Here is a 17,402-nt window from a genome sequence, read left to right on the forward strand (position 1 = left end):
AACCCTATCTTCTTTGTTTCTCCAGCACCCTAGATATTTGTAGAATTACCAGTTCTTCTACTTTACTAGTTTTGCTTTCTGTAATAGAAACTTTAGAATCAAGTACAGTTATATCAGTAATTAATCTGAATCACATCCTGGGAAATCAATGTGGATGCCCTTTAAGAATTGCGTGATTTTTTTCTTGTTGCTATTGAGTAAAATGGGATACTCACTCTGATATAATACATTAGTGTTAAAGTGTTTAAACCTGATATTTATGAGTAGTAGTTCTAATGTGAATCTTTGCTGACATTTGAGGTTTGTGACATTTCTTGCACATTGTTTCTTGACTGGAAGGCATAAATGATTGACAGTAAAGAGCAATTAATAATTTTCCAGGTAAAACCTTTTCAGGGGCTTCTGTCTTTATTGCTTCCCACATGAGAGGAGAGCCTGTTCCTTATGTGTTTCAAAGATGATTTGAGATTTTTGGTCAGTTTCAGAAAAAAAGAATGACACTTTTCCGAATTCTACAAAGTGAATAGATGGGGAATTTTTCAAAGTCTGCTTTGTTAGTTGGTTGTCCATATTTGCTCTTTATTGGACAGTTATCTAGACCTTTTTTATGTGAAGCATACTCTTTTTTAGTGCCAGGTTACATTGTTTACTGAGTGTGAACTACCTGTGCCTTCCTGCAGAGTGAGATATTAGAATAATTAACCGTCTTTATCACTACCTTTGTGTTTTTGTTTCCTTTTACAAAATAGGCGAGTGTTGTGTATAAAGGAAGTTGAAATCCTAGGCTGTATGTCCATAGACTGGCAGTGTCCATTTGAAGATTTTGTAGTTCCTCCTAGTGTCAGTGGAAATCTGCTACAAATTTCGGTTAAGGTAAGAAAACATGAATCACACCTTTAGAGCCAAGAATTTGCTAAATGAATGGAAACCAAAGCTTTCTGACTCTGTTTTACAGTTAACTAGACAAAATGTTTGAAAGATTATTCTTGTTGTTATATGCTGAAAATATAAAGAAAGATGTAATCTATTTGTGTACTATTTTTTATTTTCTCACAGTCCTTGATTGCACTGAGTGAAATATCAAGTCTGTCCACTGAAAGAATTAGGATGCTGATATTTTCTTTTTGGTAGAGTGAAGCATTAGTAAATAGAGGGGAGTTTTTACTTCATATGGATACCTATTTTGCTATAATCTTAGATACTTCCTGAAAGATTCCCTTTTTTAGGCTTTTAGGAGATTATTATAAATATTGTAGCTAAAACACCCATGTTTTATAATATTTGGCATTTATAAAATGCTAGTAAAATTTGAGTATATAATAATACTTTCATGTATTTCCTCTCCATCATTTTCTAAGGAAGAACTTTAATTACATAGCAAATAATTAGCAAAAATTATACCTCATCTTTTGCTTAGTTCTCAGACTCCCTGTACTTTAAAATGTATAATTTTTGTTATATATATTATAAATTTATTTTTACCTCTTTAAAAAAACCTACACATTGTCATTCTAAAGATGGTAATTTTTGTAGTGTATTTTTTCCTAAACAATATTGGTATTATCTCTATTACTGAGACTATCTGGAAAACGTTTATCGTAAAATTTAATAACGATGCAAGTACTATTATCCTTTAATTTATGTTTACTTTTCTTTTCATAGAAGTTTACAAATGAAAGCAGCTACCATGAAACCATACTGTTTTGCATTTCAGCCTTACCTCGTTGTAGACTGTCAAAATGTAAAGAGTGCCTTAGTATATGAACTGTAGTTTTCAAACTAGGAAAGACTGTGTCACTATGCATATATATTAAAGTTTCTTTGGTTATCACTTTTCTTTCACATCAGTAGTGAGAATTGACTCAATGTATTTTACATTATATAAGAATTTTGTCTATCAGCCAAGGAAATGAGGGAAGGGTTTTTTGATTTGTCAGATGTGATGAGTTATCAAGTGGTGTTTCTATAGGCTATTTATCATAGCCTGCAGAAAGTTGTTATTTTATACGGTTGATGTATATTCATCCAATTTCATAAATTCTAACAACTCACATATGGAACCACCATCCTTGTACCAAAATGATTGATTTCTTATCATACCTGAATATGTGTATTGGTTAGTCCACTGGTTATAAAATAGAGTTGACATTTAAGCATCCAATTAAAGGTTATGATTTTTTTTCTTCTCCAGAATTATTTCTTTTCTGTTATTGTTTCTTTTGAAACAGGAGCAGGGACTGTTCCACAAAAAAGACAGTGCCAATCAAGGCTATCTCCGGAAAATTTATCTGCTGGATACTACCACAGCAGAGGTAAACAATTTATTTTAAAGGACATCGTCTCCGTTTTCTAGCTCAAAGATTAAAAAAATCTGTTATAATTAGCAATACCCATTATTTCTCCCAAAAGATCTTCCAGTTACAACTTTGGATGCATATATAAGCATGAAATCATATACCCTGGGCTCAACGGGGCAGAGGGTCTTCTTTTACATTACATGTGTGGACTGTTTATTCTTGTCTTTAGCTGGGGACCTGTGTGGGGAGCTCTGACTCCTGCTTTATATCTTTCTTCTCCACCAAATGAGCCTGTACTTGTCTTTACCATTCATAATAACTCTTTTATTTTACAGAGAGCATGTAAGGCCATCGAGGATGCACAGTCAGTGAGACACCAGCAAAAATTGGTGAAGCAGTCATCACTGAAACTTCTTGTGCCCTAAATACCATTTTAATCACAGATCACAGGGGGCTGCTACTGGGAGAAAGACCAAACCCGTCGGTCCTGTCAATAAGTCACTCTTCTTTATCTTGATAAAGAGAATTTTTTGAGCAATCTATTAGTTTTAGAATTTTTTTCTAGAATAGCTAGTATTGGATTTTCTATTTTTTTCCCTTTAGTTTTGACTTTTATTTTGTAACCATGTGTATGTTGGCAATCTAATTCTACACTGCCACCTGAATGGGTCAGACTCTCAGAGAAATATCACTTTAAACTCAGAGTGAAATTTCCATTAATGTTAAAATTGTGAAGCAAAGGCAATGTGCTTGTTTTTAATTAAAGTTCTTACTAAAGATTAAGAAAGAAACTTAGAATCTCTAGTGTTCTTTGAGAGGTTTTGCTCAAACCTTTGGACAAATGTTGAATATTTTGTCTAAGGGTAATTTGCTCAATAATTGAGCTGAGATAACATTTTTGGTAAACCAGGTAATTAACTGAAGAAAAGCCACTAAAAGGAGAAATGATAGGTTTCCTATTTTCTTTTCATGAAAACATTGTTGTTCTCCTAATAAAAATCTGTTTTACCTTGATGATTATTTTTCCTCCTTGCATTATAATATAAAGACATAGAGAAGCAAACCTTAAAATATTTGTACTCTGTAATGTAGCGTTCACAAAGTTTTGGAAATTATATGCTCTTTCAAGATGAACTTATATGGCACAATTATAATTTGCTGATACATGAAAATATTACACTTTAAGTTTTTTAAGACTCAAAAATATGAAAAATTAAATATTTTCATATTTCCGGAAATTGTTTTTTACCACTTGAAAGATTTTTAAGGGCATCATAAGTTAACACTTAATGCACACCTAGAAATGTTTTTTAAGTACTTACTGGGAAGAATGAAAAATCTCTAGTTGCTTTATATGTAAGTAAAATAAGGCATGAGTAGCAACACTGTGGAAGATAGTTGGTAGGTGTAGTCTTTGAGGGAGCAAGCCTATGAGAATCAGTTCCATACAGTATTATTTTTGTCCTTTCTGCATCTCGCTTATGCTGATCAGAGATATACTGCTCATTAAAGTTTTTTAAAAAAATACTCAAAAGTGCTTAATTTCCTTAGATAAATCTTTAAATGCTCGTGGTTTATAACATGGCATTATTTCAAATCACTGATTAATGATGAAATGAAGATACTTGGTTTGCTCCGTGTGACATGTCGTAATGTTTCTACTATCTTTATTCATGCTTTATAAGACCAGCCTTAAAACTTTAAAAATTTTTCCTAGTCGTTATTTACTGTAGGCTTCAAAAGGAGGAAATAGTATATAACTAATGCCCTGAATATTTGATCTCTGATACAGTATGTTGGTCTTGGCCGGTTCAACATCATTCTTTTTCTGTGAAGAAAAGCATCATATATAAAACTTCTTGCTTTAAACAGAATTTTTATACCAGTGATTAATTGCAGTTTATTAAAAGGAGCATTATAAACACAATTTCATAGCAAGTGTGCTATACTTTGTGTCTTTAAAACTGACTTAATCAGGAATTTGAGATATTTGATTATATTTTTCATATGAATTATAGCTGTTGACTATGTCCTAAATAATTAAGAAATTATATTGTACTGATTGCATGTACAAAACACTGAACTAAGAGAAGTTTATAGAAACCTATACATTCATCATCTCAGTTGGCTTCAAAATAAACTTTCAAATAGTTGTAGCATTTTAATTGGATTTAATCTCCTGGGACAGAAATAGTTCATTGGTAAAGTGTAATAATGTCTTTTGTGTTTTGTAAAATTCTTTGAGAGTCAATTACTTGCGTATGAACTACTAAGAGAAATAAAACATTTAGTGCATTCTTTACCAGTGTGCAAACTGTGGGTTTTTGTTAAATATTCAAGTAACATTTCCTTTAATTTTTATGTCTTTCCCTTTTCCTCTTCCAATCCTATAATAGTGAGAAGTTAGGTTAATAGTTATGGAGGGTTTTAAAAGATGTCAATCAAGGAAAGCTTTTTTCTGGGGATACTGAACTCCTTTACCATATTGGAGATCAGTGGCACAGAGGGAGAATTCAGAGAACATATTTGACCAAGGGCCTGGCTGCCACACTCATGGCTGCATTTGCGTTGAGGCCATACCTTCCATGGTTTCTATCAGTCACTGACTGTGTATGGCAAGGATACTAGGGCAGGCCCATTCCTGGGAGACATGGAGCTCCTCTGACAGCTGACCTTGTCCTGAAGGCTCTTCAGTGGCCGTGCAGAACCTTTCTTAGACTGCATGCCAGTCTGGGAGCTTCCGTCCAACGTATCCCTCTGTCTTTGTCTCTCTCCTCCTTCCCTTCACTGGGAGATCAAACTTCAGGTTTGAAGGCTTTCCCAGAACTGGAAGAACAGGCATACACTGAGGACTGTGAGGACATCAAAATCACAAAATAACAAAAAAATTGGAAGAAGGGTACACCAAATCTTCATAAGAAATGTCTGATTTAGGATGGATTTCCTTACGTGTGCTTCATGATTTAGTATTGTTTTTGTTTTGAGTTATGTATGAGGGAGGACACTATCATCTTTTAGGTGCTTTGGGCCTCTAAGTGTATTGATCTGGTGCTGCCTATATATGTATTTTTAACAGTGCTCCATGTGTATTTCTAAAATACAGCTAGGACTAAAAATTAATGCTCTGGACTTAAACTCTTGAAGAGCTCTACAAATACCAATGCCAGTTAAAATATAGTGTTTCAATTACTGCCAGAGCCAAAACAACCATCTTTTTATCAAGGAGAAAACCAAATATTCTTTTAAAGGATAGGAGATTACTCATATCAGAATCATCTGTCCTCAAGGGATAAGCCCTTTTGGTTGAGAATCATTGCCAGAATGTCTGCTAATACTGATGGAAGTGGGTTCTGTGCCATGTGTATGTTGGCTCTCAAAAGAAATTGAAACTCACTGGAGCAGAGGGAACACATTTCTCTTGGTAATTTGTGCCTATAGTGGAAGAATTTAGGTTTATTCTTGAATTCATGCTTGAAAGTATCTTCAGTTATAAGGCTATGCCATTCAAATACTCAACATTGTGGGTCTCTTTGAACTGAAAGAGGCTTCAGAGAGGTTGTTTTTTTAATTTGTTTTTACATATTACAGACCCACAGTCCCTTACCAAATTTCAAAAAACTCTGAAAACCAAAAGCTTTTTCGTAAGCTTGAAGCAAAGACATTTGACAGCAAAATCTGAACTGAACTGACTGAGATTATTCATGGTCTTTATTCTTTTTGGTGTAAATGAGTTAGGCTGTAACAAAATTAATGTTTGATCAGGGGGTGCTGCTCCAGACTTCACTGGAGGTGTACAATTTATATGGTATCTGGAGCATATTGCCTTTCTAAAACTTGAGAAGTTCTGCATTCTGAAACACATCTGAGCCCAGGGGTTTGAGATAAGAGACTGCAGGTCTGTGTATCCTCAAAATTATCAAGTTATTAAAGTTGCTTCCCAAATTTTAGAAAAATCATAAACTATAGGAAAAACCACGAAGAACAACAGAATTTTCTTCCCACTTCAGACCATGCCATTGTTCCATTTTACAGTTATGCTGGCAAATTGTTTTGATAAAGGGTTCACAGTATTTGCTGTTGACATACAGGAGGCTGAAATGTTGCCGTATGATGGTGCATCATAAAGATGTATGAGAACTCGAGCAAAAATACAAAGCAGAAGAACGTAGTCATGCTTTCTATCCCACTTGTATATTAGTTAAGTAAACATTTGGTGGGTGAGAAGTTTTTAGAACTGACCTCTAGAGGGAAAATTATTAGAATAGTAATGCAATAAGCAAGCGTGATCCTCTAGGTTGAGTATCCACTAGGATAATAGTGAACACTTCGCAAAGAGGATTTAGTTCTTTAATATTCTTTTTACCCTAGAGAACAACCAAGTGACTTCCCCAGAGATTGACTGTAATGTTCCCCAGTTGTGGTTTAAATTCCATGGTAAATAATTTTTATCAAAAATAGGGATCAGTTCTTGGTCTTTGGATTTGTTCATTTTTGTAGGAAACCTTTACCTTATAGTATGTTTTTCTCTTAGACAAACCACTTTTCTCTTTTGTCTGTCATCTTCTTTTAAGCTGTCCTTTATACATAATTTTATTTCTTCTCTTTTTATGGTATCTCTCTATTTAAATTATCTGTATTATGTAGGTTTTACACTAGTGATTGGCATACTACAGACCATGGACCAGGTAATCTGTTCTGGTAAATAAAGTTTTATTTAAACACAGCCACACTCATTCATTTGCATTGGTTATGGCTCTTCCTGCACTATGATGGCAGAGTTCGGTAGTTGCAACAAGCTGGCCGGCAAAATGTAAAATAGTTACTATCTGACCCTTGACAGAAAAAATTCATCAATCTCTATATCATTGTACTATACAGTTAATCTTACAGATGGAACAGAAACAAGTCACCAAATGATTTACCCAAGGCCCTATGGTGAGATAGGAGCTGAAATTAGGATCCAACACCTACCAACCTCCCTCTCTTATCTCCACCTCTTCCTTTTCTTTCTTCCTAGAAACAGGAATACTTGTGTCAGTTTTGAATGAACATGGCTGATGTTGGCTTCTTGGATTTTTTTTAGACCCTTATACCTTTATCCCCAAATCATCTATATATTTTCTCCTCATCTGTGTTTTAGGCCTAACAGTGACGCAGGCATTTCCCATTGTAACCCTTGAAATCTGAAACCAGCCCTTCGTCTAAATTTTTTTTTTCCCCAGAGAATTCTTACATATAGTCTAATATTACTGTGGCAGTTTACTAGCAAACATAGCTTTTGAGGTGTAACAATTAGGAAATTAAAACTTCGGATATAGGACATAAAACTTAGTTTTTATTTCTAAAGCACTGTCAGAATGAAGAATCAAATGCATGGTATTCTACCATAATCAAACCATTAGAGAATACTACTGATGTCAGAAGAAGAAAAAAAATGCCCAAGATACATACTTTGTCACAACTAGCTAGGAGCTCACCAAGGAGGAAATGATATTTTTAAGCACAGTACCTCATATTGTAGAGTAATAATATAACAAATGAACAGATGTTCAAAGGTTGCAGTTTGAATGGAAGCTATACCATTTTAGCTTCACTAGAGGATGCTGCTGCGAATCAGTTAAGCAAGCATTTATTGAAGGTTTAAATTAAGAAGCCACACTTGAACAGAGCCCATTTCCCTTCCCTGTGGAGTGCTGTTAGAGATTCTTAACCTACTTTGACACTTCAAGTCTTCCCTACTTCATTCAATTCAGGGTGATTCACACTTTCAAAAATAGTTTAAAAGTGAGGGGGGCGGGCATGAATTAAAGGAGTAACAGAGTTCTTAACTTTTTCAATAAAGATTTCCCAGACTGACTCTGAAGTCATTTGAATATCAGTAACTGTGCTATGGAAGTAGTGGATTTTTTTTTTCTTTAAGTCGAGATAAGGGAGTCACAGTCCTGAGAGATTTGGGAAGAGTTCTGTCTATGAGACATTTTAATATATCTGGATTATTGGCCACAAATACATTGCAGGAAGCAACTGCTTGCCCCTGTAAAAGATTCCTATGGTTAAAGTTTAGAGATCTAGAAAATGCTCCTCTTGACCCCAGATGAACAGAGTGGAAATCTTGCATGACTTATTATTACAATCCAGATGGCGAATGGATACTATGAAAAGCTCTGTTTTGTAAGGGCCATAAAGACTAATTACTCATGACTCAGACTGGTGAATAAGAAGGTATTGCTCATTCTACCTAAAATTAATGACTCAATCAATTAATGTTGAATTATAATACAGCTCTTTTGAAGCACCAATCATGCTTATTTTTATGTCAAATGGATTAATTTTAATTAATAGCACTCATTTTTTGGAGAAAATAATTCACTTGGGGGCCTTTGTTTTAGTTGTACTTAAATTCATAGAATTATAATAGTCCATGGTTGGAAGGTCCTTATATCCAACATGAATCTGTTTTTCCTGTGGCTTCCATCCATTGAGCTCAGTCTAAAATCCTTGGGGCCATCAGAATAAGAATGACTTTTTCTTTATGTGGAAGCCTGTATATGGGAGCACTACGTTAGAATTCATGGCTGGCCTCATACCCTACCATTATAAAGCATTTAAGTCTTAATTTCTCATCTTTTTCTACCTGAAACATCCCCACTTAGACATAGCTTCAAGTCACTCCATAATCTCAGTGGCTGTCCCCTAAATACAATGGTTCATCCATGGCCCTCTCAGATGTGGTGCACTGATCTGCATGAGTGTTGCAGGGACCAAACTGAGGCAGAGTGGTACTTGGGTAATTTCATATTTTTCTACTATTTTTCTAATAGTAATAAGTATCCCAACCTATTGAAGTAATTATATAAAATAAAATTTCCCCATTATTATAATGCTTTACCCATTATTATAATTTATTATTCTTGTAACTTTTGTGTGCGCAAGAATATTGTTGAGTTATCCCTTTTATCACTTTTACTAAGTGAATTTGTGTGGTACTGTAAATTTAAAAATCAAAAGACTCTGAAAAAAAATCCCTTTACCTCTCTCAGCCTTAGTTTCTTCATTTGAAAATTAGACCTTTGCACCAGATCTGCCTTTTTGTGATCCCTCTGGATTTTACAGATATTGACAAAATGATGAGTTTTATAATGGTTATTTTGTAGTGTGAGATGTGTTCCTTGAAGAAGTTCTTATTCTTTCTTTCTCACAATATCCCCATAGACATTAAATATATATTTTTAATAATCAATGAGGTTGTTTTTTGAAAAGCCACAAAGCCTTTAGTAGAAAAAGAAGAGGAAGTGAGATATTGTTGCTAGTCCTTGCACGTGAAAATGGTCTGGATGTGGAGAGTGCAGGTGCCAAAAGGGAGCCCCTGGGTGACCTGTGAAGAGGAATGGCCAAGTCTGGAGCCAGGCTACTGCTGTGAAATTTGAATCCTGCTCTTCTTTCTCAGAGGCACACCCTCAGCGGTGCCTTTTAGTTGTCTGAGGATGCAGGCTGTGTGATGTAGTCACAGCTCACACCAGGCCAAGCTAGGCTCTCAATAAGATATCACTACAGTGGACTGAGTGTTTATGTCCCCCTAAAATTCTTATGTTGAAATTGTAACCCCCCAGGTGATGATCCTAGGAGATGGGACCTTTAGGAGATGATTAGGTTATGAGGGTGGGGCCCCCATGAATGAGATTAGTGGCCTCATAAAAGAGACCCCAAGAGATCCCTCACCCCCTTCCACCATGTGAGGACACAGGGAGAAGGCACCATCTTGTCTATGAAGTGGGCTCTCACTGGACACCAAATCTGCCCCTGCCATTGTCTTGGACTTCCTAGACTCCAGAACTATGAGAAATAAATGTTTGTTGCTTGTAAGCCACCCAGTTTATGGTATTTTTGTTATGGCAGCCCAAATGGACTAAGACAATCGCCCACTCAGAAGACTCCCCTGCTAGCCAGGCCAGCCCTGTCATCTGAAATTTTGTTGGAGTCCTTGCTTTGGATAAATGGTTGCAAATGTGGATTAATTTGCATGGGTTAATTTACCAAATCAGGAATAGGTAGGTCACTGCCAGGATTAGATTTCCAAGAAGTTAGAGAAAGAAATGTCCAATAAAAATTATTAAATAGATATGCTTTAAAAGAAAGATTTAAAACAAGATATTATTTTTAAAAAGTGGCAAATTTGAATAAGAACTAAATAGACCTTCTAGAAATGAAAAATATGGTTGAAATAAAAAGTCAAGGGACTGCCACAATGGTAAATTAAACATCTAAAGTAAGAATTAGTGAACTGGAAAATAGAACTGACTCAATACATTTCCTGGAATGCAGCAGAGATAAACAGATGGAAAATATAAAAGAGAAGGTAAACAACATAGAGGATAGAGTGAGAGTATCCAGCATACTTCTAATCCAAGTCCTAGAAGGAAAGAATAGAAAAATGGTTGATATGTTCCAGAATTTATGAGAGATACGATTTGGTAAATTAGGAAACAAGGTGAGCCCAGAGCAGGATAAATAAAAACAAATCCAAACCTAAACATACATTGGATTGAAACCATAGCAGTGCAAACATAAAGAGAAAAATGGGAAAACAACTAGAAAAAGCAGAGAGAGTACTAACAAAGGATAAACAATTAGCTTGACAGCAGAATTCTCAACAATATAGCCTCCTGGAGACAGTCCGATGCCTAGACGTTGTTGAGAGAAAACCAACTGTCTACCTAGTTATCTTTAACCAGCTAAATTATCATTGAAGAGTGAGGATTAAATAATTCTTTTCTTTAAAAAAAAAAAAAAGACAGTTTTCTACTTTCAGATCCTTTGTTAAAAAATTACTAAAGGATGACCTTCAGGAAAAAGAAAATTGAACCCAAAAAAGAAGGAATAAAATATAAGAAGCACTGGGAACAAAGAAATTGGTAAACTTTAAAATACCGCTTTAAGCTTTAAATAGCAACAAAGGTGCATAAGAAGTAGTTTATCAAAACTTTGCAAGACATTAAGGAGAAAATTATAAGATCCTATTGAAATAAAATTTAAATTTTCTTAAATGGAAAGTTATATAATGTTCATGGGTGGGAAGACTTATTAAAGAGTAGTTATATTCAAACTCATCTATAAAATTAATGCAATTTTAATCAGCATTCCATTAACTTCTTGTGCGTGTGTAACTGGAAAGGCTGTTCCAAAAATTCACGTGGAAGAGTGAAAGGCCAAGAACTAGCAAATCAACTTGAATAATAAGATCAAGTGGAGGGCATGCTTTGTTCTTTCAATTTTTTAAATTTATTTATTTATTTTTTTATTATTATTATTTTTTTTTTGAGGAAGATTAGCCCTGAGCTAACTGCTGCCAATCATCCTCTTTTTGCTGAGGAAGACTGGCCCTGAGCTAACATCCATACCCATCTTCCTCTACTTTATATGTGGGACGCCTGCCACAGCATGGAGTGCCAAGCAGTGCCATGTCTGCACTGGGGATCCAAACCAGCAAATCCCAAGTCACCGAAGTGGAATGTGCACACTTAACTGCTGGACCACCGGGCCGGCCCTGTTCTTTCAATTTTAAGGCTTACTAAAAAAAAAGTAGTAGTTAAAACAATGTAACATATTCAGAGAAATAGGTTGATAAACGGAACAAAATAAAGAGACTAATAACAAACAAATATATATATATATGGAAATATGTGATATAATGATAAGAATAATAAGAGTAAATAAAATTTATATGATTCTTAATATATGAGTCCCAGGCACTGTTCTAGGAGTTCTACGTATTCTAACATTTATCCTCACAGGTGACATTAAATTTCAGTCAAGCACGGAAGCTTTACTCATAATAGCCAAAAGGTAGAAACAACCCAAACGTCTATTAAGGAATGAATAGATAAACAAATAGTGGCATACACATAGAGTGGCATATTGTTCAGCCATGAAGAGAAATGAAGTACTGTTATAGGCGTACCGATAGAGAGAGATTGTAGGTTTGGTTTCAGACCAGCACAATAAGAGGAATATTGCAATAATGCAAGTCACACGGATGTTTTGGTTCCCCAAAGCATATGCAAGTTATGTTTACCCTACACTGTAATCTACTAATTGTGCAATAGTGTTATGTCTCAAAAAACAATATACATACCTAATAAAAAACCACTTTATTGCTAAAAATGCTAATCGTCATCTGAGCCTTCAGCAAATCATAGTCTTTTTGCTGGTGGAGGGTCCTGCCTTGACGTTGATGGCTGCTGACTGAGCAGGGTTGTGGTTGCTGAAGGCTGGGGCAGCTGTGCCCATTTCTTAAAATAAGACTACTTGAAGTTTACTTCATCGATTGACTTTTCCTTTCATGAACAATTTCTCTGTAGCATGTGATGCAGTTTGATAGCATTTTACCCACAGTAAAACTTCTTTCAAAATCAGAGTCAATCCTCTCAAACCCTGCCACTTGTTTATCAACTAAATTTATGTAATATGCGAAACCTTTATTGTCATTTCAGCAGTCTTCACAGTATCTTCACCAGCAGCAGATTCCATCTCAAGAAACCACTTTCTTTGCTCATCCATAAGAAGGAACTCCTCATTCATTAGAGTTTTATCATAAGAATGCAACAATTCAGTCACATCTTCAGGCTCTTCTTTTAATTCTAGTTCTCTTGCTGTTCCTACCACGTCTGCAGTTACTTCCTCCACTGAAGTCTTAAAGCCCTCAGTCATCTACGAGTGTGGGAATCGACTTCTTCCAAACTCCTATTAATCTTGATATTTTGACCTCTTCCCATAAATCACAAAAGTTCTTACTGGCATCTAGAATGGTGAATCCTTCCCAGAAGGTTTTACTTTCCTTCACCCAGGTCCATCGGAGGAATCTATTTATGGCAGCTATAGACTTACAAAATGTATTTCCTAATAATAAAACTTGAAAGTCAAAATTAGTCCTTGGTCCTTGGGCTGCAGAGCAGATGTTGTGTTAGCAGGCATGAAGACAGCATTCATGTTGTCCATCTCCATCAGAGCTCTCAGGTGACCAGCTGCATTGTCAATGAGCAGTAATATTTTGAAAGGAATCTTTTTTTCTGAGCAGTAGGTCTCAACAGTGGGCTTGAAATATTTAGTAAACCATGTTGTAAACAGATGTGTTGTCATCCAGGCTTTGCTGTTCCACTTATAGAGCACAGGCAGAGTAGATTTAGTATAATTCTTAAGGACCCTAGGATTTTTGGATTGTTAAATTAGCATTGGCTTCAACTTAAAGTCAACAGCTGCATGAGCCCCTAACAAGAGAGTCAGCCTGTCCTTTGAAGCTTTGAAGCCAGGCATTGACTTCTCCTCTCTAGCTACGCAAGCCCTAGATGGCATCTTCTTCCAAAATAGGGCTGTTTTGTCTACGTTGAAAATCTGTTGTTCAGTGTAGCCCCCTTCATTAATTATCTGAACTAGATCTTCTGGAGAACTTGCTGCAGCTTCTGCATCAGCACTTGCTGCTTCCCCTTGTACTTTTGTGTTATGGAGACGGCTTGTTTCCTTAAACCTCATGAACCAATTTCTGCTAGCTTCAAACTTCTCTTCTGTGACTTCCTCGCCTCTCTCAGCCTTCACAGAATTGAGGAGACTTAGGGCCTTGCTCTGGATTAGGCTTTGGCTTAAGGGAATGTTGTGGCTGGTTTGATCTTCTATCCAGACCACTGACACTTTCTCCATATCAGTATTAAGGCAGTTTCGCTTTTTCTATCATTCGTCTGTTCACCGGAGTAGCACTTTTGATTTCCTTCAAGAACTTTTCCTTTGCATTCACAACTTGGCTAACCACTTGGCACAAGAGGCCTAGCTTTCAGCCTGTCTCGACTTTCGACATGCCTTCCTCACTAAACTTAATCATTTCTAGCTTTTGATTTAAAGTGAGAGACATGTGTCTCTTCCTTTCACTTGAACACTTAGAGGCCGTTGTAGGGTTATTAACTGGCCTAATTCCAATATTGTTGTCTCTCAGGGAACAGAGAGGCTTGAGGAGGGGGAGAGAGATGGGGGGATGGGCTGGTTGGTGGAGCAGTCAGAACACACACAAAATTTATTGATTAAGTTTGCCATATTATATAGGCGCAGTTTGTGGTGCCCCATCAATTACAATAGTAACATCAAAGATCACTGATCACAGATCACCATAATAAATATAATAATAATAATAATGGTAAAGTTTGAAATATTGTGAGAATTACTAAAATGTGACACAGAGACACACAGCCAGCAAATGCTGTTGGAAAAATGGCACCAATAGACTTGCTCAATGCAACGTTGCTGCAAACCTTCAATTTGTAAAAAAGGCAGTATCTGTGGCTGCCAGCCCCATGGCCTATGGTTAATTTCGGGGTGCTCCACTTCAGCAGCCCAGGTTCTTGGATTTGGATCCTGGGCATGGACTTACACTACTCATCAGCCATGCTGTGGCAGCATCCCACAAACAAAGTGGAGGAAGATTGGAACAGATGTTAGCTCAGGGCCAATCTTCCTCAGGAAAAGAAAAAGGGGCAATATCTGTGAAGTGCAATAAAATGAAGCACAATAAAATGAGGCTATACCTGTACATGCTACAAGATGAATGAACCTCAAAAGCCTTACAATAAGTGAAAGAAGCCAGACACAAAAGGTCACATTTTGTCTGATTCTTTTTATATTAAATATCCAGAATAGGCAAATCCACAGAGACAGAAAGCAGATCAGTGGTTGCTAGGGGCTGAGGGAGGGGGAAATGGGGAGTGATTACTTAGAGCAGATGGGGTGTTCTTGTAGGGTGATGAAAGAGGTGTGAAGCTAGAGAGAGATTGTGGTTGCACGATATCGTGAATGCACTAAATGCCACGAATTGTGCACCTCAAAATGGTTAATTGTCTGTTAATGTGAATTTCACTTCAATAAAAACATTTCTCTCAGCAAAAATAGACCACCCAATAACTATTGCTTGGCAAATTGACTTATTCATATGGCAAAAAATGAAATGAGATTTCTTCTTCACACCACACACTAAAATAAATACCAGGTATATTAAAGACCTAAATACGAAGCAGTTCTTTAAAACTTATGGAAGAAAATATAGAAGAATATCTTTATGATCTTTGTTTTTTTTTTAAAGATTGGCACCTGAGCTAACATCTGTTGCCAATCTTCTTCTTATTTTTTTTTTCTTCTTCTCCCCAAAGCCCCCCGGTACATAGTTGTATATTCTAGTTGTGGGTCCTTCTGGTTGTGCTGTGTGGGACGCTGCCTCAGCATGGCCTGATGAGCGGTGCCATGTCTGCACCCAGGATCTGAACTGGCAAAACCCTGGGCCGCCAAAGTGGAATGTGCAAACTTAACCATTTGGCCACTGGGCTGGCCCCCTTTATGGTCTTGAGAAGCTAGAATTTTCTGTGAGAGAAAAGACCAACAAAAAATCAAATGACAAGACACAAACCAAGAGGGCATGTTTGCAACCAGTAGAACTGACAACGGACTATTATTGAGAATATACAGTGAACTCCCTCATCTCAGTAAGAACAAGACAACAACCCAACAGAAAAATGAGCGAAGGCTGGGACCAGACAATTCACAGGAAAGGGAATTACGAAAAGTAATCAGGGACATGCAAATGGAGACAATGAGATGCCCTTTACGTCTGCCAGGTTGGCAAAACGCAGCCGATGCTTCACGGGATGTGGAGACACGCGCACAGTGAAACACTGCCAATGGGATGCGAACTCGCTTCAGAGAGCAGTTTGGCAATGCCTGCCGCGGCCAAACTCGTGCACACAAAACGGCGGCTCCACTCTACACATCCAACGCGGAGAAACTCTCCAACAAGCAATGAGGGATTAAGTAAATATACAAGGTTGTACACTGCAATACTTTCAGTAAACATGAAAATATGGAAACAACTACCAGTAGTGGATTTAAAAAACAGGCAAAAAGAATACTAAAATAGCAGCTGTAAGAAGAAAAGAGAGAGGGGCCAGCCCGGTGGCACAGTGGTTAAGTTCACACACTTCGCTTCAGAGGCCTGGGGTTTGCTGGTTCAGATCCCGGATGCAGACACGGCACCGCTTGGCAAGCCATGCTGTGGCAGGCATCCCACATATAAAGTAGAGGAAGATGGGCACGGATGTTAGCTCAGGGCCAGTCTTCCTCAGCAAAAAGAGGAGGATTGGCAGCAGATGTTAGCTCAGGGCTAATCTTCCTCAAAAAAATAATTAATTAAATAAAAGAGAGTGATTGTTAGCAAAAATGGCAAAATGTTGACATCTGTTAAATCCAGGTGGTAAGTACATGAGTGTTTATAAGAATGTTTTTCATACTTTATGTACACAAAACATTTCGTATTAGAAATAAAGAAAGAAAGAGAGAGAGAAAGAGAGAAGAAAAGCACAACCCCATGGTCCTGACCCTCTTGGGACTGGGAACTGTGTTAGCACAGCTGTGGGAGTTGAGCTGCATTTCCCTCAGGCCAGAGCCCAGGACACTCTCTAAAGAAAGGACTGACCTATAAGGGGCCTCCTGGTGAGAGCCGAGAGAGCAGATGTTGAAGTAACTCCGGGTCTTGGCAAAAGACAAGGAGGGAAAACAGGGGACGGGGGAGGATTCCGGTACACCCCGAGCCCCCCTGAGGACATCTGCTTACACAAAGCAGGATGGAAGCCGGGCACCATCTGCTGTCTTCCCACACCCCACCCAGATGACAGCAAAGGAAAGGACCAGCAAGGGGAGGCCAGCAGAGGAGAGGTGTCACAAATTTGATTGTAATTGACTTAGCTAATGGGACGGAGCTGACACATAGAGGGTTTGGGGAGGACAGGGGGATGCCAAGAAGCAGTGAGCTGCTGATCATGCTGAGGAACACTGGCAGGCCTCAGAAAGAAGGCCGTGTTCTGGGTGGCAGTGAAACCAGGAGGATTCACTGAAAGTCTTAAAATGAGTAATTAGATCCCCACTTCTCCTCTCCAGCCTCCCACAGCCAGCTAACAGCCCTTCCCTGGACTTCAAAGGAGACAGGAGTGTGCTAGGGGGGTGTGCTAGGGGGAGGCAGTCTGAACCCTGGAGAAGTGGACCCTGAAAGTTTCTGCGCGCTGAGGTACCAGGCCCAGCAAG

The 17,402-nt window shown here is 37.4% G+C and overlaps 1 protein-coding gene across 6 annotated transcripts in view; it reads left to right on the forward strand.

Moving 5' to 3' along the window:
* Positions 1-4,599, forward strand: part of VPS13C (vacuolar protein sorting 13 homolog C) — a 170,788-nt gene extending 166,189 nt beyond the window's left edge. For 3 of the 6 annotated variants that reach the window (XM_023616352.2, XM_023616348.2, XM_070235531.1), the window contains 3 exons: positions 750-873; positions 2,229-2,312; positions 2,633-4,599. In XM_023616352.2, the coding sequence (XP_023472120.2) occupies positions 750-873; positions 2,229-2,312; positions 2,633-2,722 (298 nt within the window). In that variant the 3' untranslated portion in view covers positions 2,723-4,599. The remainder of the gene's footprint in view (positions 1-749; positions 874-2,228; positions 2,313-2,632) is intronic. The other 3 variants (XR_011426108.1, XR_011426104.1, XR_011426105.1) reach the window with 2 other exon arrangements.
* The last annotated feature ends 12,803 nt before the right edge of the window (positions 4,600-17,402 follow it).

The sequence above is a fragment of the Equus caballus genome, chromosome 1, assembly GCF_041296265.1.
Source record: "Equus caballus isolate H_3958 breed thoroughbred chromosome 1, TB-T2T, whole genome shotgun sequence".
Lineage (NCBI taxonomy): Eukaryota > Metazoa > Chordata > Mammalia > Perissodactyla > Equidae > Equus > Equus caballus.